Below are 19,098 nucleotides of genomic sequence, written 5' to 3'. Positions count from 1 at the left end.
GTGATTGCCGATCACGTGACATTCGGCAGTCCACTGAGACGCTTATGTACTCGAACTCGTACAACGATACGATGTCGAAGGATCCGCTAATGAACCAGCAGAGCACCGACATGAATCGGCCTCTATTCGGAGAAGAAAGCCAACGAGTAAGAACGCACTCCTGCAGCGTCGTAACACCCCGGAAGCGAAACTCTCCTTTTCGTTCTAGATGAAACTAACGTACATCGTCGTAGCAATCATAACGACGGGCATGGTCGTGGTGAGTACGTACAGTTAGCGAGAAAAGTTGACATCCTGGACATTTGCGTGCAGTTCACTTTCGCCAGCGCGTTCATTCAACACTGGACAAACGATAAGATTCGCGGCCAAAACGTCTTCTTCGCCGTCGTCCTACTGCTCGTCGTCGCTCCCCTCGTAGTCGTCGTGAGGAGCTCTCGAAATGTTTCCACTGTATTCGCTCACGAGTCCTCATTTTCTTTCCACAGGCGTACTGGTATCGTCAGGGAACGCTCGATCCCAAATTTCGCGCTTACATATTCTACAACTGCTTCACGACAGTACTTCTTTGTGTTAGCGGAAATCTCTACTTTCACGAAATCTTGAATTGAGCGCGGCTACAGAGAAAAGAAGACAGAAATAACGTGTCGCTTTTTTTTTTGTTTGACTAGCGCGCGTACGTATTCGTGGGCGTTCCATATTGGATAGTGCTCACACTTGGTTACAACTAAACTGCTCTCTATAATAAAATGATTAGACAATTGACATCTAAAAAGAATTTGTAAAAAGCTGAATAAAACGAAAACGCGGTCTAAAATCGGGCCATGCCGAAGGCCATAGTGCACTAATATGATTGTCTCTTCCATTGTGAGAAGGATATCCGGCTCAATCTGCTTGAGGAAGAGTACTGAGCGCTTCGGACGTTGATCGAGCGAGATCTACAATCTGCACAAAGTAGACCGATTACAAAATGAGAAAGAAAAAGTGCAAAAGAGTAGCACAAGTGGTAGGTAACATGCAAGATTGTTTCGTTTTTCTCGTGCAAAACGTACAAATAATACAACAAAAATACCATATGTATCTATTTTCTTTTTGGTCTGCGAAGTACCTCTGGTTTGGGACGGTGCGTGTCCGCAGCGTCGATTCCAAACGAATAATGCTCTTCTTTGCATCCTGAACGACATAAGAAGTGTGAACAGCGACCAGCTTCGTTACAACAAAATGCGCTAACCGTAGGCTTGAGGAGTCAGCTGGATGACCGTGTGCAAAGGGCACTTCAAGTACGGCAACTCGTCTAAATTGTCATCTCACTTACGCGTACGAAAGATAAAAGGATTCGACTAACGATATGGCTTGTCAAGGAAGTAGGCCAAAAGACAGCGCATTACAGCCTAGTATCGTCTACGCTATCTACGCGTGTAGGCAAGTGGATTGTCTCTTACCTGATGGCATATAACGAGAACGTTATTCTGCCTTTCCAACTCCTATCGGCAAAGAAAAAACGAGGTATATAAACGCTCACATCATCGACTCATACCATGATGACGGGCTCCAGCCTCTGCACAACATCCTTGTACGACTAAAACAAAGATTCATTCCCCAACGAGGAAGAAAAGCGCCGACTTTCACCTCTCCCATTGGATAGCGGTAGTTGTATTTATCCTGATCACGTCGCGCAAATTCTTCAGGATGCTTCTCCTGGATTTCCTCGTATGTTCGCGCATCGCACAATCCCTGCGTCACAAAAAGAAATATCATGCGTAGGGCTCAGCCTGATTGGAGCAGGTTTCTACTGTACAGCATCTAATTCGTCCAGTGCTTTCCATCTCTCAAACTCAAGTCCAGCATTCTCGGCCGTCTGAATCGTTCGCTTCAATTGGCTTGTCCACACCTTTATCAACAATTGAAACCAGCCACCCTTTTATAAAATCTCACTTTAAGTCCGGGTAGTTCATCTTTTCGCGACGCAATGAAGTCTCCCAAAGCGTTAGCATACTACAAAAAATGCAACAAAAACCAATTCAATTAGACGCAATCAATACCTTTATTCCGTTAGGAGACAGGTCCGAGTTTCCGCCAATTTTGCCCGAAGCATTGAGCATGCTTTCACCGTGCTTCAAAAAATAATAAAAATAATTCAACCAGCCCATTAAAAAAAAGCTTGCTCACGCGCGTCAGAAAGATCCTCCTGGGGCGAACGTGAAGGTTCATCAGGTAATAGACAATGCGGCTCTGGCAATGCCCTACGCAATGACCTAATCGAATTTCTAACGTCGGAAAAATTGACTCACCCTTGATATTATTTACGATGAATCTCTGGCCAACATTGAATACTTGAATATATGATCTTCGGCTATGTGGAATTAAAAAATCTGTTTAGGTTCAATTTATTAAAAAAAAAGAAGTCACCTGTCAAAGTCACTGCAAAGAGGTTCATATGCTGCCTTGTAAAATTCAATTCTCTGCTTGAAATCTTGAAGAGCGTACTCCATTGAGAGTTCCTTGTAATCTGGGCTGTTCACTTTCACTTCCTGCTCAGAGATAGAGAGATGCGTTTTTGAACAACATTGCGCTATTGTCGCTTACTCTAATGTTAGACTCGATGATTTTCTCGTCATTGCATATAGTCTCCACAAACAAAACGCGAATTCCCCTCGACGCCAAAAAATTGAAAACGACATCCCGACGTTCCCTTGTCGTATTCGTAGCATCAAACACCTTTTAGGGGAAAAAAAAGAAGCCTAACGAATGAAATTTTTTTGTGAAAATTCACACACTCCAATGTCTCCTTCTCCTTTGAGCCAATCATTCATATCCCTCAAAGCGTCAAGAGCCGCTTGTCTATGCATAAAAAAATAGAGGAATCCCTATCCAGAGCCGTTCACGCCCACCTTCGTTGACTCATCGCTGTCTCGTTATTCGGATCAAAAAACGATGCCGGTTTCTGTATGCCAGCATTGCGACGACGATATTCACCCACATTGAATGCTTAGGTGGCATAAGAAGAATTCAATTATAATAATTTTAATAATTTTCTATTGTAAACAGTCTTTACCCTTGGTCGCGTAGCCGATCCAGCGTAGGTATCGGGCCAATTTCAGTCCCATGAACGTTTTTCCGCGCGCCGGAAGGCCAACCATGACAATAACGAGCGGATTGTTTACGCGCATGAGAGGACGTTGGCATATGGTGTCGTCCGGCGGAATAGAATCGGCTGGCGACGAGAAATTAGGGTTAGACACGTGCGATAGCACGTGGACGAAGCAGGGTGGCTGGGGTGTGCCGGAATGGAATTTTTCGCTACAGTACCGGATGGTGGAACCGGGGAGCGCGCAAAAGGTCTCGTATTGCACGCAAATGAAGACGTTGGGTAGACTATGGAGAAGATACTGTACCTCGAACGACGTTGGATTCCAAGGCCGGATCGGCGTCATCGAGCGTCGTTGCTGACGATTTCTCTTCTATCTCTCCTTTACTCGTCATTTTCTCTTAGTCCAGTTGACCGTTCGTCACAATGATGGCGAGTGCGCAGGAGAGACGGGCCGTGTCGACGCCTTGGACGTGATTGCCTAACGTGCGCCGTGGTAAAGTCCCGTGGGTACCCCAGTAGCGTCGTTTTCAATGGACGAAGTTCCATCGTCGTCCGAGTCGTTTGAAAACGAAAGCAGCTTCGAAGAAGACGATGCAAACGACTTAGATTACTATGCCGGCGAAGACGACGACGTTCGCCATTCGCTCGAAGCGCGAGACGGTGACGAAAGCGACGACGAGCTGGAATCGTACGCGTACGAGTGCTTGACCGAAGAAGAAGCACTGAAAATGCTCAATGACAGCATCAAAAAGGTTTTGGATCGTTTGAAAGTAGGAAGAAAACGTGAAAGAGGAAAGGAGAGGTACAGTGGAATAACCGTGCAGGTGTGCAAGGAAATGGCTCGAATCCTCCTGGAAAGATGCCAGTGGAACGAAGAGAAAACCGTTGCTCGGTAAATAAAAAGACGTTGAGTTAACTTAACATTTGCGCTCGTCGTAGTTTCAAGTCCGATTCTCAGTCGACTTTGTTGTCTGAGTTTGGTCCAAAGGGGTTGTTGCGCCCTTCGGTTGGACGTCGCGTGCAGGAAAGTCCGTCTTCTTCTTCTTCTTCTTCTGCTTGTTGTGACGTCTGTTTGCTGCCTTTGCCTTCCGCCGATATGCACCAATTGGGCTGCGGTCACGCGTTTTGTCGTTCCTGTTGCGATAACTACATTAGGATTCAACTCAGTCAGGGAGACATAGGCACGTTAGCTGTGAACATCTTCCCTCTCCCAAAGATACTTTTTATCTGCGCAGATATTCGGTGTATGGATGCCTCGTGTTCATTTCCGCTTGATTCCATTGAGGATTTAGTTGAGGAATCGTCTTTGAAGGCGGAGTATTGGAAGCACTTTTTGTCTAAATGCGTCACTGTTGGTTGACACATTCATACTGATTTCTTCACACAATGCTTTGTGTTCTGACTAGAGCCACCCCCTTTTGCGTTGGTGCCCTGGTGTCGACTGTCGCGTTATTATCAAAGTAGCCGTCTCAAAGCCGAGAAACGTCATCTGCAAAGAATGCAAAACGAGTTTCTGGTAGGTACAAAGTTCGTTAATATGTGAGAGCTATATTGGGCTGCATTGGTACAGCTTTCACTGCGGGCATTTGTACCACGCTCCTTCAGGCGAGACGTTTTCGGTGTCTGTTGACTAGAGCCAATGGAAAGTTCTCCTTAGATTGTGAAACATTGAAAAAGTGGCTCCAAAAATGCCAAGACGATTCTGAAACGGCAAACTACATTAACGCTAATACAAAAGACGTAAGGACGACATTTCCTCGTCACATAATAGACGTACGTATTCTTCTAGTGTCCATCGTGTAACGTCTGCATAGAAAAAAGTGGTGGCTGTAATCACATGGTAAGAACACTTGCTATAAAAAGTGAAAAGGATTGGTAATAGTATTTTTATATAGCAATGCTGGAACTGTCACCATGGTAATATCTCCTCCCTACCCACCTACGATTTAATCACTGTTCTTTTTAGATTTTTGCTGGATGTGCCTTGAAGGTAAATAAATATAGAGCAGGCTTGCGTTTCTTGTTTGTGAGCTCTTTGTCAGACTGGAGGTCCCACAATCGCGAGTACTACGAGTGCAGCCGATACAAAGGCCAACCGCCGACAGAATCAGTGCGAGGTCGCGCTCGCGAGGCGCTCAAAAGATACATTTTCTATTTCAACAGAGTAAAGAGACAATTCCCGCTCCCAATAATATTTTTTTTATTGGCGGCACTGCAGTGGGATAACCATAGCCGCAGTTTAAAGCTAGAAAACGAGACGTGGACGAAAATCAGCAATAGGATAGACGAGAAGGTTCGCAGCGGCGACGGAACTTGGATTGATTGGCAGTATCTGAAGGACGCCTGTCAACTACTGCACAAAGTCAGATAACCTGTAACTGTCTCGCTCGCTGCATTCTATTTATTTGAATTAGAGTCGAGAAACGCTTATGTATACCTATCCAGTTGCTTTTGCCAGGACTGACAGTGGAAAAGATTTGGTAATTTATTTCGCCTGATGCGTTTAAAAGGACTAAAGAGGGCTTCGTTTTTGTGACGCCAGTTTGAATACCAGCAAGCGCAACTTGAACGCGAAATTGAAAATCTATCGTGGAAAATTGAAAGAGCGGAAAATACGGACAGAGGGGTAACGGAAACGGAAAATTCAAGCGAGGGGCGTCATTTTAATCGGCGATTCTCTTTGCCCAATACAGGACATTGAAAACCAGATCGTGATTACGAGAAAACGAAGGCTCACCTTATTGAAAGACCAGTACTACACACGATAAATTTTTTTTCATTTATCGCGGTATAATACACGTTAATGAAAGACCAGTACTACACATGATAAATTTTTTTTTCATTTATCGCGGTATAATACACGTTGAGTGTACAAGTAAGAACTAGAGACCCTTACCCCGCTCTCTCTCTCTCTCTCTCTCTCTCTTCTCCCCTCTCATCGTCCGTGATGGCTCCGACGCTTCGCTTTGCACGGCGGACAATACCATTTGCCTTTCGGCGGTTCCGTTATGCCGACGCAGCCATAATGAAACCACTCGCCATAGGGACACTGAAATAAAAGATAGCATTAGTAAGCTAAATGGCGGCGTATCCTTGCCTCGGTGCTGTCACAGCCAACCATTTCACCATAAGACACCTGGTTACATAGGCAATATCGCGGCTCATTCGGATCTACGGTGTCGAGCCAGTTTGTAGTCGTTGCCGCCGTCTCATCAATGAGACCGGCGTGCGAAGACGCTGCCGTCGGGTCAGATTCGACGCCGCTGCTCATGGGCGCTACGTTGGAGGCTAGGGTCGCCGTCGACAAACCCGTTTCCGTGTATGACGGAGTAGGCGGCGCGCTTGAACCGCCGGAAAAATAGCCGCCCAACGCTTGAGCTTTGGCCGTTGCCGTCCTAGAAGACAATATGAGAGTTTGGAAAAGTTGCGTTTCCGAGAACTGAGCCCACTTTCTTCTCCCTGAGCGAGACATATCAGCTGAGCCAACGGGAACGGACGCTATGGCCGTCGCCGTAACTGTCCCAAAATTCGACAAACTTGACGGCGTGCCAACGGCGGTAGTCGACGCGTGAGACGACGCCGTCGCGCTACTACCGCCGTCCGCCGCGCCGAGTCCAATACTATCGCTAGTAGGACCATAGTTCATAGATGACGGTACTGCGTGAATTGAAAGTATGCCGCGAGTAAAATATATTGACCATTTACGCACCTCCTCCGCCTCCTCCTCCTCCTCCACCACCACCTCCTCCTCCTCCTCCTCCTCTGTACGGGGTTTTGTATGAGTTGCCGCTCAACAGTTGAGAATAGGCCGGCTGTTGCGACGCAGAAACGGCCTGCGATTGCGAGGCCATTGGACGATGAAATTCTGTAGCGGCAGCGACGACGTCTTGGTGTGCCGCTACAGAAGCGCTCTGAGCCAATGATCGAGCCGATTTGTTTGGATTGTGATGGTGGTGATGGTGGTGCTGAGGAAGCGGCATCGGCGGCGTATAAGATCCGCCGCCCATTCCGTTCATCACGTTATAGTAGGAGCCGTTTGTTGCCGTCGCCGCCGCCGCCGGCGACGACGACGACGCGTAGTCGCTGTAGTACACGTGTCGGTCCACGTGCTTTCGTTCTGAAAAAAAAGTAATTACTGTGAAGTTCACTGTTGAATTTAAAATGAAACTCACTATGCTGGTTGTGGTGGTGGTGATGATGGTGGTGATGATGTGAGGCGGAGTGGCCGCCTGCGAGCGACGGCAGCGACGGAGGACGATCTAGTCTCAGTGATCCTACAGAGAAAAAGATGCTAACTATATGGTCAAAAAGTCAAGAGCATAAAAAGTATTATATATGTACATATGCTCCTAACTTTATATACTATAAAGATGAAATTCTCACGCTGTTCCAAAATTTCCGTTATGCCCGCGCTATCCGCTTCTAATTCAAATTTAAATTTCGATAATTCCTGCTCCAGTTTTTTCAAATATTTTTCCACCTACTCCCCCAATGTTGTACATAGACGTCTCAAATAGCCGAGATTTTTCTTTTTACCAATTCGCGCATTTGATTGGCCATGTTCGTTTTCTCGTCGGCATCGTCCAAAATTCTCCGATATTCCTATTTCGAGGGAAATAGAAGACTAAATCGACGGAGTGAGACGGCGAACGCACGTCTTTTAGAAGACGAAACTGCTGCTCGCGCCATTCGGGCTTTCCTTTCTTCGCGAGAGCGAAAAACGATTTCGCTCGCGATTCGACGGCGTCGGCGGCGTCTACAAATCGTTTTCGTCGTTCTAAACTAAAAAAAACCAGGCCAAGTCCTGGCATAGTCATACTTTGCACTTTGAGATCCATTTCTCTCATTTCCGTGAAACGATCGCGCAAATCCTGAGGAAGTTGTTCGATGACTAGACGAATGACCGAGCGCAATAGAAACATCGTCAATAATCAAGTCCGCGTCGACCTCACGCTCTAAATAGTCTTCCAAGTAAAGCATTCTCGACTTTTTTTGCGAGCTAGATTCCTTAACGCGCGTTAGACACTACACAAAAAGTGCTTACGATCTAGATGCATTTATTAGTGCCGTCAGGTCCTGAACGAGCTGAGCGCTAGGCGTCGGCAACGACTGATTGACTTGCATCGCCTTATCGGCATATTCAAGCATGAGCGCCTTGTTTCCACGGCGATCGTGCAAGAGAGCAAGACACTTATAGAGTCTAATGAATGATTCGGATTTGACGTCATCGGGATCATCTTCCCACGCGTCCCGGATGTGCTGAAGCATTTTGTCGCATTCAATTTCTTCGTTTTCATTCAGAGCAAACTCCGTTGCCTTGGCAACCTCATCACTTTGAAAATAGTCGAGATACATTTGAATAACGCGATCGTGAAGAGAAACAGCCACAACGAGACGACCTTCTTTTATAAAACTGTTTCCAAGGTGATAGTATCCCATGGCAACGCGTACGTCATCAATGCCATACTTCATTGTCAAGTGATATATCTGTAGAAGAAAGAAGGGTAGAATTGAGCGCGCTATGGATGGCAATCTCACATCATCGGCTATCATTTTTCGAGCCCGCTCATAATTGCCTTGGGACATGTACAGCAGACCCAAGTGCCGACACACCAGTGACGTGAATGTTGCATCACATCCGGGATGTCGTAAAAGAATCCACTGCGCTTGACTGAGATACTTTTCGGCCTGAGGAATTTTTTCCAGTCCTAGGTCACGTGGACATCGTTTCAATTATGCGGCGGCGCGCGCGGACAATTTTTACCGAGTGCTGCGCTTCCTATAAGAACGTAAGGTGAAATGAGTTGAACGCTGCTCATTCCGTAAGCTTCGATGGCGACTTTCAGCAGTTGGGTGCCCGTAGCGTACGCTAGGTCGTGCTGATCTTCGACGAACTGGCGCTTAGCGGCACTTTCTAGTTGTTCAATTGTTTGCTTCTATACGTAAATTAATAAATTTTGGTTTAAAAAGATAGAATTTAAACCTGTTTGACGAGAGCCTGCTTTCGCTGAAAGATTCTCTCTTCTGACGCGTCAATAAACGGCAGTTTAGGCGAATCACTACTAGTATATGCTCATAAAATAGTTTAGCTTCGGTAAGAACCAACGTACCGATCGGATAAGCTTCCTTTCCTCATTGTTTTCGCCTTGACGACGAACGGTCAAGCACGTGATATCCTCTGGCCTCTCCCGGATAATTTGGTGACAGTGGGCGTGACGCGCCGAACATCATCATTACATGGGATGCTCTACTTCTGCAGTTAGTGGCGAAGACAAACGCGCTTTGAAACACGTAGACGACGACGATAAAGAATCGACGTGTAGCAGAGAAAACAAATCCAATCAAGAAGCGACTCAGACACGCCTCTCAAGCGAAGCTTCTCTTTTGGCGTCGAGCGACGACCAAACGTCGCTTTTCGAAGGAAGTCTAATAGCCGAGCTAGATCCAAGCGAAATCACCGTCCACGAAAATTTCTTCAATAGTAAATATGACAGTTTTAATTTTGCAACAATTACCACTCAATTCGACCAATAGACTTTGAAGATCACTTTGACGAAATTCACGATTTTGAAGAAGAAGAAGAAGACAACACGTCTTCACACGGACCAGTCTGATCTTCGTTCCTATTCACAAACAAAGTAAAGCGTCGAATAAAAATGTTTAATTAATTCAATCAGTACTCGTTTTTTAGGGCAGCTTCTTGCTCGGTCGTCAGAGCGATGCGACGCAATAGCCCGTCCATCTGACTCAAAGGAACGCCGGAATGCAAATCAATGAGAGGATTCATGCCGCGCAATCGCGGCGACGTCGACTTTCCCGACGTCGACGACTTGTCCGACTGCTCGCTTCCGGAGCCGCAATCGCATTCCTGATTGCATTCGCGATCAGCTCTCACCATCATCCGACCGTAGGATAACTTTCGTTCGACGACAAGTTGATTCTTGTCCGTCAACGAGAGCCTCGGCGGCGGCGACGGAGCTCGGCGTGGAGAGACTTGGCAGCGATGTCGCACCTGTGCCCTAGCAACGCCCGTCGGCGTTTCTTTTATTATCGACAAACCGAATTCGTTAGGGCTACTGCCGTCGTCAGATTCCGAATCGACGGTTTTGAGCAACGACGCTTTGCCGACTTTTCGACGACGTCGCGACGACGCTCCTTCGTAATCGCGCGTTTTGTTGCTAACCTCCGTTTCGTTTTCGCTGCTTATTTCGGATGGTTCGATGACTTCGATATGCTCCCAACGTCGCGCACCGGGGCTGAATTGAATCTTGACGAAATAGCGAGCGTCGGATTCGAGTGGCTTTGTCGTGTCTTCGTATAGACGAAAAACGAAGCGGGTCATGTAGTTGAGCTCGGGAATTTCGCCCAATTTTAGGAGAGCGTATTCCCATTCGGCATTCACGCGATCCTTGTGGTGAGAGAAACGCGGTGCAAAATGCGGTCTCGGTCCCCGTGGACGTAAGACTTACAGGAAAAAGTCCGCCGTGGCGAAGTATGTTGAGCATCGAGTGGACGTGCGATTCGCTAGTGAAATAGAGTCGAGTGCGAATGTGTCCAAAGGGAGAGTCGAAGCCGTCGTAGTAACTGATAAAAAGTAATACGACTGCGTGTGCCAACGTTTGTTTTTTTCGTACCTCGGATCGAGTCTGTTCTCGTTCTCCGATTGGGCTACGTTGTGGTTGAAATCGGCGCGCATTTTTCTCAACAGACCCGAGCAAATGACTTGACTGATTTCCACCTTCTCGGTCTCCGTCATTCCGTACTCCTAAAAATCGTCGTCAATCGTATGTGAATGAAAACACAACCTCGTTTGTTTCTTTCTTACCTGTGGTACGATAACGTCGGCCAATTTGCTGACGATGTCGTGCAGTTGTCGCCATTCGTGCACTTCTGCACGTCTAAAGAATTTAATTAATTGTCTCTACAAAGTCAATCACTAATAGTAGTACTTGTTGTGAAGCAAATCGTATTTGACGCAGTCGTAAATGTCGGGTATCTTGCTTATTTGAAACGTGTCGTTTTTCGTTATAAGATCCTGAAAAACGAGAATATATTGACTGGAAAATTGAAATCGTCACGTTTACCCTGGCGAGTTTATCCCAACGAGCTGCCATCAGAATCAGACTCTCTCCGTGATAAAATTTGCACTCTAAAAACGAAAATACGAAATCGACGCTTCGCATTCTCTGGCAGCCTACCATACGAAGACAGCCCTTCTCTTTCTACCCTCGCTTCCAGTTTGTCTTTGATAGAACAGACGAGCTTGTGAACCGTCTTACACGCTTCAAAAGGATTTCGAACAGCCTCCAGAGAAGACAATAGCGATGCTGTCTTAGTGGGAGCCACCTAGTGGTACGGCCCAGTCAGCGCGTGGTGTATGCGCGTAAATCCTCCATGTGCTTCTTACGCGAATCCTGTCCTCTTCTTCAAGGTCCTTCTTCGTTTGCATTAGACTGTGCAACTTTAGCTTGACGCTGTTCCGATGCAACAAATAAGCAAAACACGTTTCGCAACGACTGCTAAATCTTTTCTAACCGATCCATCATGAGGCTCCCATTATTGGAATTATCCAGCATACTATTCGTCTTGTCGGTATTAACGAGAGACACGAGAACTGGCGTCAATCCACCCTCCAAAGCCAATAGGCCCTAAGAAACAAAACCCTTCATCAGACAGTGATTAAAACAATTGCGGAGGATCACACGCCGTACCTTTGCAAACGCAGCCGCCGTCATTTGAACTCTTCCCTCGTCAGACGCGTAAATTTTCAAGTCGTGCCGATAGGTGCTGTGGAGCCGAAGGAAGCCCAAGCCCGATCCGCCTTCTTCGTCGGGATAAAGTAGCCGAAATTCTCTTCCCAGACTCTCGGCTTGAGCGCAACCCGTCGCCGTTAGCTCGCCGCCCCACTTCAATATGAGAAGAAGCACCCGGTCGTCCTTTTTGGGTCCAAAAACGTTTCCGCTGCTCGGCTCTCCGCTGCTCTTTCGATGTTTCGTGTAGCTTGATCCCTTTGGACGACAGTAACGAAACTGGACTTTACGGTTGATGCCCGAGAAAGAGCCATACCTAACAGAAATTTAAAAAAATCACCCCTGACAAGGATCTTATACTCACATTTCCAAAACCGATTTCAGACGTTCAAGCTTATAGATCTCTTCTCTCACGTACTTACCTTCCTCTACTTGACTGAGAAGGTAACGTGCAATAGTCAAAACTTCCTGTCAATCCGTTAATTGGCTTTTAATAGATGCCTCATCCAAAACTAAAACCTTGAGCTGACTTGGCGATTTCGCTTTGATCTGCTGCTGCTCTCCCTTTCCGTATTTTTTGACTAATTCGTGGAATCTTGTACGGAAAGATAGCCGCTTCAAGTTATTTGAGACAGAGAGAGCACTAGAACTCACTTTTCGTGAAAAACTTCCATTTTCATTTTCTGTTTTGGTGTCCTATCACCGTGACGCATTATTCCAACGACGCAGCGAAGCTGAATTCTGTCCACGAAACGCCCTAATTCTTACGTTCATACCACGTGGCGTTCAAACTCACTTGTCTTCCAACTCGTCACGAAGTTGCCATTTTATCGGTTGCTTAAGCGGCGGACTAGACGAATATAACTCAGGAGCCACTTTGGATAAAATCAATCCGCTATAATAGAAGAGAAATAATTTCATTTTTGTAAGAAGAAAACAATCAAGTAGAACTTACAGGAGAATGTGACTGCAATCGTCGTAATATTTCTGCGACGTTTTCACGAAGCTAAAACCGTTCACGTCGCAAACGTACGATTTTCCGTTGGCACGCAGCAAGTCGAATCCACAGACAGTTTGCTAGCCATAAACAAAAGACATCATTCATAGCGTCTACGTTTTTTTTTACAAACGTTTCTACCCCAAAGGCCAGTGTTATGATTCGAGCCATTTGCTTTTCCTTAGCCGACAGTATGACCGGATAGCGAATTTCCTTGCCCTGTTTATCGCGTTCGACTCGGCCATCCAGAGCCTAAAACGCAATAGAGAGCCAGACCTGTCTACATCTTCTTTCGCCATACTGGAGACTTTCTCGCTTCGGCGTGGGCATAGTCGGGGCCCACAGTATAGACTTTCACATCAGTTCCGTCAGTCGCTTTGAAGTCCTCATAAATAAAGGATCCTCTTCTTCGAATTCGTCCCTCTGTGCTATATTCACTCGACTTGTTACCAACCTATACATGTACATCCCCAAAATTACGTCACACTTTCATAGAAATAGCACTCCAGTCTCGCCTTTCTAAAAAGTCTTTGACTCCCTCCACCCGCCTCGCACGGATAATAGATGTGAATGTTATGATCTTCGGCGTTCGTCGGCTTCTCGACAAAGGGCTTGGGAAATTCGACGCCGTCGACTCGAATCGAATCGGCTTTTTCGTCGACCGGCTCGTCGCCTTCGTTGTAGACGGCGTAGCGCGGCGTCTCGATTCCGTTCTTGCGTAGAACGTTGTAGACGCGACGTCGATCTTGGAGATTGTATTGCGTTGGAAGATCGTTGAGGACGAACGGTTTGCGCAGTTCGACGTATTCGATTGCTTTGTCCAGTGGAAAACCGGTCGAATAGAACGATATGAGACTGTTGCAGTCGGGCCACGACGTCACCGGTTCGTTGAGAATGATGTCGTCCGAAAAGACGACGATTTCGATCGCTGGGTGGCGTTTGAGGCGTGTGAGAATCTCTTGCATTGGTCGTGATTCGCACTGGGAATTCGAGTCAGTAGAAGACACGTTCTTTGCGTAGCCTACCTTTTTCGATCGAGCGCACACACCGACGACGACTTTTTTTCTCTCTTCTCCATTGACGAAATCCATCAGTGTATCTACGCCCCTAGCTACGCACGCGCACTAGGTATCGCGCAGTTGGCGTAAATTTAGGAAAGGCGTTCTGTCGAAAATTTTGGCATGTCTAGTGCCTTCGGGGCGATGGAGCTTCTTGACCAGCTTCGCGCAGTCATCCGGGAGAAGGACACGACGATAGAACGACAGGAAGCGACCATCTGCGGTTTGCGCGAACAAGTGGAGCGACTGCGACTCGAAATAGAACGTCTCGAAGCAGAAGCAGAATCCTATCGTTCTCTTTTCGAAAGAAAAACAGAGTAAGGAGTCGCGACATCTCGCCAGGAAGGGGGGGGCGTCTACGTTCTTCCCTCCTACAGGACAGACGTCGAAAACCGTCGAACGAGTCCGCAATCGAAGAGTCTTCGAAAGGTAAACGTTCGCGAGAAGGTCGAGAACATCGAGGAGCGACGAAAGAGCATAGAAATGGAGACTGTTCTCTTTCCACAACATTCGAACGCCGCCGCCGCCGAAACGGCGACAGTTATCGAGAAGGAAAAGAATGCGATAAAGACCGCCGAAGTGACGTCGATCGACGAGAAAAAGAGCGCAGTGACCGAAGCAACTCTAATGGAACCAATCGAAGAGGAACAAGCAATCAATTGCGGACGTCACAGGGAACGCAGGCGCTCGGACTCGAGTCAACCGACGCAGAATCGACGCGGACTCGGAGCGCGACGCAATACGGTCACCGAACGACCCGAACAGCCATTATTTATGCGAGAAGGACGACGACGTCGTCTGACGACGCGTCGCGGTCGTCTGCCGCCCGTCGATCGAACGAGCAAAACGTGGCAGGGCTCATACGCGCTTTCGCCCGATATGGACATACGACTTCGCGAGAAAATTCTCAACGAATTAAGTCGTAAGTACGGCAACGGCGATCTCGAACGGGTGCAGGCGGCGGCGCGCGTGATACAGACCTGCTATCGAAGTTTCGTCATGCGTCGACGTCTCACATTTATACGGGCCATACCGGCGCGTGAGCGTAAGCGTACGCGCACACTTCCGAATTTCGCTAAACCGGACGTGACCGGGTATCCAAGTCTGCTCGAAGAAGCGCGCAAGGCCAATCGGCATCGTCATTTGCTGCCCAGCCGTTCCTTATCGCAGTCGCCGACGAGCGCCGTCGCCGTCGCTGCCGCCACGACCGTCACTCAATCAATCCGCGAAGGTGTAGAAGAAGAGAAAGAAGTAGGCGAAACGACGACTGACGGGGGGATCGGTGACACGCGTGCCGCCGCCATTGAACGAACGACTGCGCCGACGGTTATCATTGAATCTGCGGCTACGGCGACAATGGCACCGATCGATCTATCAGCCGCCGACTCGTCGTCGTCTTTGATGATGAGAAATCCTAAGCCGCACGCCTCCGCTGAAGACTTCGACGACGTTTCGGAAATATCGAGCGTTGCCTACAACGACGAAGACGACGACGACGAAGACGACGACGAAATCGGCGGCAATCACGAATCGGTGAGACGAAAGATATCGTCGGCTTCGTTGCTCTCGAGCGCGACGACTCTATCGGACGTGAGCGACGTGTTGCCCTCGCTTCCCAACGTGTCGTGCGCTTCGCGCGAAAGCCGAACGGAGGCGCAGCGGATCTGGCAGCTCGGGGTCAATCATTTCAACAGGTAGGAAGGAGATCCGATGCGGGGGGCTCTCTCGTCGTGGGGGGAAGCGGCTCTGGGCGGCATTTTTTTGTGTACCTTACGTGTATCGCGCGTGCTTCGCTCGTGTCTAGGAAGCCAAACAAGGGTGTGTTCTTTCTTGTCTCGCGCTCGCTCGTCGAAGATTCTCCCGTCGCCGTCGCCGAGTTTCTCCTGCGACGGAAGGGGCTGAGCAAACTGAAGATCGGTGAATACGTCGGCGATCCGAGCGATTTCAACATCGCCGTTTTGCAGTGAGACCGCGCGCGCGCGAAATTCCGGCCGGAATTTCATTCATTCGTTTGTTCTCCTTACGTAGGGAATTCGCGCGAGCGATCAGTCTCAAGGATATGACCTTTGTGGCGGCCCTGAGAAAGTTTCAATCCCATTTTATACTTCCTGTACGTTCGTTCCCCTACGCACATCCTTTTTGTATACGTTCGCCATCTCAATGTTTTGTTTCCGATAGGGCGAAGCGCAAAAAATCGAACGAATCATCGAGGTAGAAAGTTTCGTCCTCCAACACTTATTGCGCGTCTCTAACATCTCCCTTTTGTTCTAGGCGTTTGCTGCGCAGTATACCGCCTGCAATCCACGTGCCGTGTCCGATTCCCAGGACACGATCTTTGTATTGGCATATTCGGTTATCATGCTCAACACCGATCTTCACAATGCGAACGTTAAGCGGAAGATGACAAAGGAACAGTTCGTTCACAACAATAGAGGTAAAAAATTGCAATTCATTTTTTTTTGTCTTTTTCACATATACCGATGTTCTTCAGGAATCGACAACGGAAAAAATTTGCCGAAATTTTTTCTCGAGAACGTTTACGACGAAATCGAGAACGTCTCCCTCGCCCCGGCGACGGATCACACGACAGAAGTCGAGCGCGTTGAGAAGTCCATTTCGGGACTACCAGACGTAAGGAAGCAGATAAAAAGTGCGACAATAGTGTGACCATCTGGCGCTTGCTTTCCATGCAGCGATTGACCGTCCCCTTTCGTCAACTCGTTCACATGACGCAGCTCAATCAAGTTCTTGATCCGTATCGACGCCAGTCGAAGAATGATCATCCGCGATTTGTTTTTCTATTCAATGATCTACTCTTGGTATGTCTTTCTCTCGCTGTTGTATTTGAGGCGGTTGTACATGTGCTACTTTTTGGCAGCTGGTCAAACTTAATCCCAAACGATTGAGAGCCGAGCATCTCTATCATTACAAGTCCTCTCTTCCCCTTTGTGGTCTCTCTTTCAAGACGTTTCAGACTGAGCGTAATGGAATCGATGACGCGTTCTTTTTCTATCTCTTACGGTTTTTTTTGTGTTTCTTCAGATTATAAATACGGTGTTACGTTAAAAACTTCTTATAATGATCAGGTACGGGTACGGGCTTCGTTTCTGGAGGAGAAGATTTGATTCTATTGTGGTTTTTTCTAGATACAGCACTTCTGTGCAAGCTCAGCCAAAGTACAGGAAAGCCTTCTTCGGGATTTATTTGAACTCCTACGCGAAGTCGACGACATGGAGAACGAGAGATTAGGTCTGTATTAAATAATGTGGTGAAAACTAAAGGCATTTTTTTTTCTCCTGCCTCTCTTCAAAGCTGAACTAAAGCGAGCCACAATGAAGAGTTCGCAGTTCAAGAATGCCATGGATGACGCCAGCGGAAAGAACTCATCTGGTGGAAGTCTTCGAGCACCGAGGGCTACATCCGTCACTCTCAGTCCTCAGTTTCAGCGACGCGTGTTTGGAGGAACGGGAAAAGTAGTCAGCAGCTATTTGGACGTTGACGGTCGGAGCACTAGCATACCAGCTGATCTCAATATGCTTAGAGACGAGGTACAATGATAGGTCTAAGGGAGATCTGATTTGATAGTTTATGATGATTTTTCTAGGGCTATAGTCTTGGAGCTTCTCGTTCTCCGTCGCCTGCTGATTCTGGGTTTCGGTCTGGAAAGGCTACTTCGCCTTCTCCGTCCGTCCAGTCAAATGGATCCACTCTAAAGGGATCATTTTTGAAGTTTAAAAAGTCAAAGAAGCTATAGAATGCTTGCAATCTCTGTTGTGCAGAGAAGCATATTATGCTGTGCAACCCCTATTTCGTTTCCTACACCGCCTATTTCTTGAGTCACTTGAATGAAATATAACTACAGTACCGGTTATATATCATGATAATCATCTGTCTAGAATGCAGGGAATGTAACGCGTCCCTTAATTAACGTGCTTTAGACTTTGGCAGTTTGGCTGCGGAATCCGTGCTGCTGCTGCAGCTGCAGCTCCGCCACGCAGAAAAGAAGCAGGGAAATCCTGCATTATCCTCAAGTAGACGCTTGTCGTTGTCTCTAGCGTGATCGGGCATTACGGGGCCTCTAGGTAAGACCTCTACACGACTGACATCGTGCCTATTTGCAGAGAATCCCTGCGCAATCCTTTTGCGCTTCAGAAGACAGCGATTCGTGAGTACAGATCCTGCAGGTGACGTCTTTTTCGAAGGCTATCGCGATTCAGGCCCGGATCAGGGCACCGCCTCCACTACTGTACGTGGACTCAGTGAATGGTGAAAGAAGGTAAGGGGCTGTTTCGTAAAGGCGTTTTCTGTGAATGTAGATTAATTTATGGACATACCGACGAGGCAGATGAAGAGCTTTCCGATGTCCTCATTCACCTCCGGGCCCCGAGGTGACTAAATAAAACCGGCCCAACTCGAGCCAGAGAGGTTAAACGCGGCGCAAATGCAGGGGATTCAATCCCCTACTCCAGTGGCATGAGTGATAAACTGCTACCCCACTTGGGCAAGACGCGGTGGGTTACAATAGCGGTCCACCTGTGCCTTGGTATATAAAGGCACCCCCGGGACAGATGGGTTACTGTCTCCCCGAATGGGGGCCTGGGTGAAGGGTCCCCTCATCTGAGGACTAGAAAGAGACGTTCATTTTTTGTTTTTCTACTTCCGGTTTACTTCCGTGTTTATTAAAATAAAAATTGACGTAGATTTCTTACTGTGTATTCGTGGGCCGTTTTTGATCACGGGGTCTTGCCCGGGACCCCGAATGGAGCAGTTTAAGAGTCGTGCTCAGGACACTACACGCGAAATGAGCCGCGCGAATTCTACTTACAACCACGTGCATACTACCCATTGCAAAATAGAAAGTCTATGTTTTTTTCTCTTTTTTCCTCTTGCCGAGATCCAGATCCTAGAGCTGTATGCAGCCGCCGCCGAATCTCTTTGACAGAAAGCACGGCTCTCTTAGGTTACAGCTTAGACGTGGGAACCGAACAAGGAGCCCCACCGCGAAACTTGCTGCTGAGGAGCAATTCCACAGAAAAAAGCAAACCCTCGAGGACAATAGCGAGTGATTTAACCAAAGACGATCACGCTGGAGCCCTCCGTCACCTTGCTGAAGCGTGAAACACGCCGCGCCGATTTCTGCATTCGTTTCGGACTACTGCAAGCCCTATTAAGACTATAGAAACGCACCTTTAGTCGAATTGCCAC

General features: G+C 47.6%; 7 protein-coding genes across 8 annotated transcripts; 3 read left to right on the top strand and 4 right to left on the bottom strand.

Annotated features, from left to right (window-relative positions):
- Positions 1–20: 20 nt before the first annotated feature.
- On the top strand, positions 21–762 carry LOC136186571 (transmembrane protein 243-like). The gene is made up of 4 exons (XM_065973959.1): positions 21–146; positions 209–259; positions 313–423; positions 486–762. Exons 1-4 carry the CDS (start codon positions 45–47, stop codon positions 606–608), a joined length of 387 nt encoding a protein of 128 aa, XP_065830031.1. The 5' UTR covers positions 21–44; the 3' UTR covers positions 609–762.
- Positions 703–3,566, bottom strand: LOC136186561 (6-phosphofructo-2-kinase/fructose-2,6-bisphosphatase-like). The gene is made up of 18 exons (XM_065973946.1): positions 3,393–3,566; positions 3,053–3,211; positions 2,889–2,985; positions 2,775–2,838; positions 2,584–2,715; positions 2,407–2,528; positions 2,289–2,350; positions 2,167–2,240; positions 2,040–2,111; positions 1,933–1,992; positions 1,796–1,888; positions 1,627–1,731; positions 1,535–1,576; positions 1,440–1,481; positions 1,343–1,388; positions 1,229–1,291; positions 1,106–1,170; positions 703–942 (listed from the first exon to the last, which is right to left on the bottom strand). The coding sequence occupies exons 1-18, from the start codon at positions 3,478–3,480 to the stop codon at positions 883–885; spliced, it is 1,446 nt and encodes a 481-aa protein (XP_065830018.1). The 5' UTR covers positions 3,481–3,566; the 3' UTR covers positions 703–882.
- Positions 3,567–3,597: 31 nt separating this feature from the next.
- LOC136186560 (potential E3 ubiquitin-protein ligase ariadne-2-like) lies at positions 3,598–5,983 on the top strand. The gene is made up of 15 exons (XM_065973945.1): positions 3,598–3,858; positions 3,913–3,980; positions 4,028–4,269; positions 4,324–4,439; positions 4,495–4,604; positions 4,659–4,693; positions 4,746–4,828; positions 4,878–4,928; positions 4,984–5,005; positions 5,055–5,078; positions 5,131–5,252; positions 5,307–5,450; positions 5,503–5,568; positions 5,631–5,714; positions 5,782–5,983. Exons 1-15 carry the CDS (start codon positions 3,619–3,621, stop codon positions 5,854–5,856), a joined length of 1,482 nt encoding a protein of 493 aa, XP_065830017.1. The 5' UTR covers positions 3,598–3,618; the 3' UTR covers positions 5,857–5,983.
- LOC136186559 (inhibitor of growth protein 3-like) lies at positions 5,895–8,100 on the bottom strand. Its single transcript, XM_065973943.1, has 10 exons — positions 8,041–8,100; positions 7,908–7,979; positions 7,744–7,844; positions 7,625–7,690; positions 7,472–7,568; positions 7,261–7,362; positions 6,798–7,205; positions 6,538–6,745; positions 6,186–6,483; positions 5,895–6,137 (listed from the first exon to the last, which is right to left on the bottom strand). Exons 1-10 carry the CDS (start codon positions 8,066–8,068, stop codon positions 6,024–6,026), a joined length of 1,494 nt encoding a protein of 497 aa, XP_065830015.1. The 5' UTR covers positions 8,069–8,100; the 3' UTR covers positions 5,895–6,023.
- A 10-nt stretch (positions 8,101–8,110) lies between these two features.
- LOC136186569 (zinc finger MYND domain-containing protein 12-like) lies at positions 8,111–9,481 on the bottom strand. 2 transcript variants are annotated; one of them, XM_065973956.1, is made up of 5 exons: positions 9,199–9,481; positions 9,072–9,150; positions 8,853–9,024; positions 8,627–8,796; positions 8,111–8,575 (listed from the first exon to the last, which is right to left on the bottom strand). In XM_065973956.1, the coding sequence occupies exons 1-5, from the start codon at positions 9,222–9,224 to the stop codon at positions 8,129–8,131; spliced, it is 894 nt and encodes a 297-aa protein (XP_065830028.1). In that variant the 5' UTR covers positions 9,225–9,481; the 3' UTR covers positions 8,111–8,128. The 2 variants fall into 2 exon arrangements, with proteins under 2 accessions (XP_065830028.1, XP_065830029.1); XM_065973957.1 differs by having other exon boundaries at positions 9,072–9,147.
- Positions 9,482–9,542: 61 nt separating this feature from the next.
- On the bottom strand, positions 9,543–14,909 carry LOC136186555 (inositol hexakisphosphate and diphosphoinositol-pentakisphosphate kinase 2-like). The gene is made up of 20 exons (XM_065973939.1): positions 13,861–14,909; positions 13,351–13,815; positions 13,137–13,289; positions 12,977–13,087; positions 12,794–12,915; positions 12,635–12,733; positions 12,493–12,579; positions 12,358–12,433; positions 12,203–12,306; positions 11,800–12,154; positions 11,624–11,736; positions 11,496–11,562; positions 11,287–11,434; positions 11,173–11,237; positions 11,038–11,123; positions 10,914–10,986; positions 10,723–10,853; positions 10,558–10,672; positions 9,769–10,496; positions 9,543–9,711 (listed from the first exon to the last, which is right to left on the bottom strand). The coding sequence occupies exons 1-20, from the start codon at positions 13,924–13,926 to the stop codon at positions 9,648–9,650; spliced, it is 3,228 nt and encodes a 1,075-aa protein (XP_065830011.1). The 5' UTR covers positions 13,927–14,909; the 3' UTR covers positions 9,543–9,647.
- On the top strand, positions 13,995–17,764 carry LOC136186557 (IQ motif and SEC7 domain-containing protein 3-like). The gene is made up of 13 exons (XM_065973941.1): positions 13,995–14,210; positions 14,271–15,587; positions 15,698–15,856; positions 15,922–16,003; positions 16,072–16,104; positions 16,165–16,327; positions 16,385–16,524; positions 16,587–16,712; positions 16,772–16,874; positions 16,936–16,979; positions 17,040–17,142; positions 17,206–17,441; positions 17,498–17,764. Exons 1-13 carry the CDS (start codon positions 14,017–14,019, stop codon positions 17,645–17,647), a joined length of 2,850 nt encoding a protein of 949 aa, XP_065830013.1. The 5' UTR covers positions 13,995–14,016; the 3' UTR covers positions 17,648–17,764.
- Positions 17,765–19,098: the final 1,334 nt, after the last annotated feature.

This window comes from Oscarella lobularis, chromosome 4, assembly GCF_947507565.1.
Source record: "Oscarella lobularis chromosome 4, ooOscLobu1.1, whole genome shotgun sequence".
Taxonomy (NCBI): Eukaryota; Metazoa; Porifera; class Homoscleromorpha; order Homosclerophorida; family Oscarellidae; genus Oscarella; species Oscarella lobularis.
This window is presented reverse-complemented; position numbering and strand designations above follow the sequence as displayed.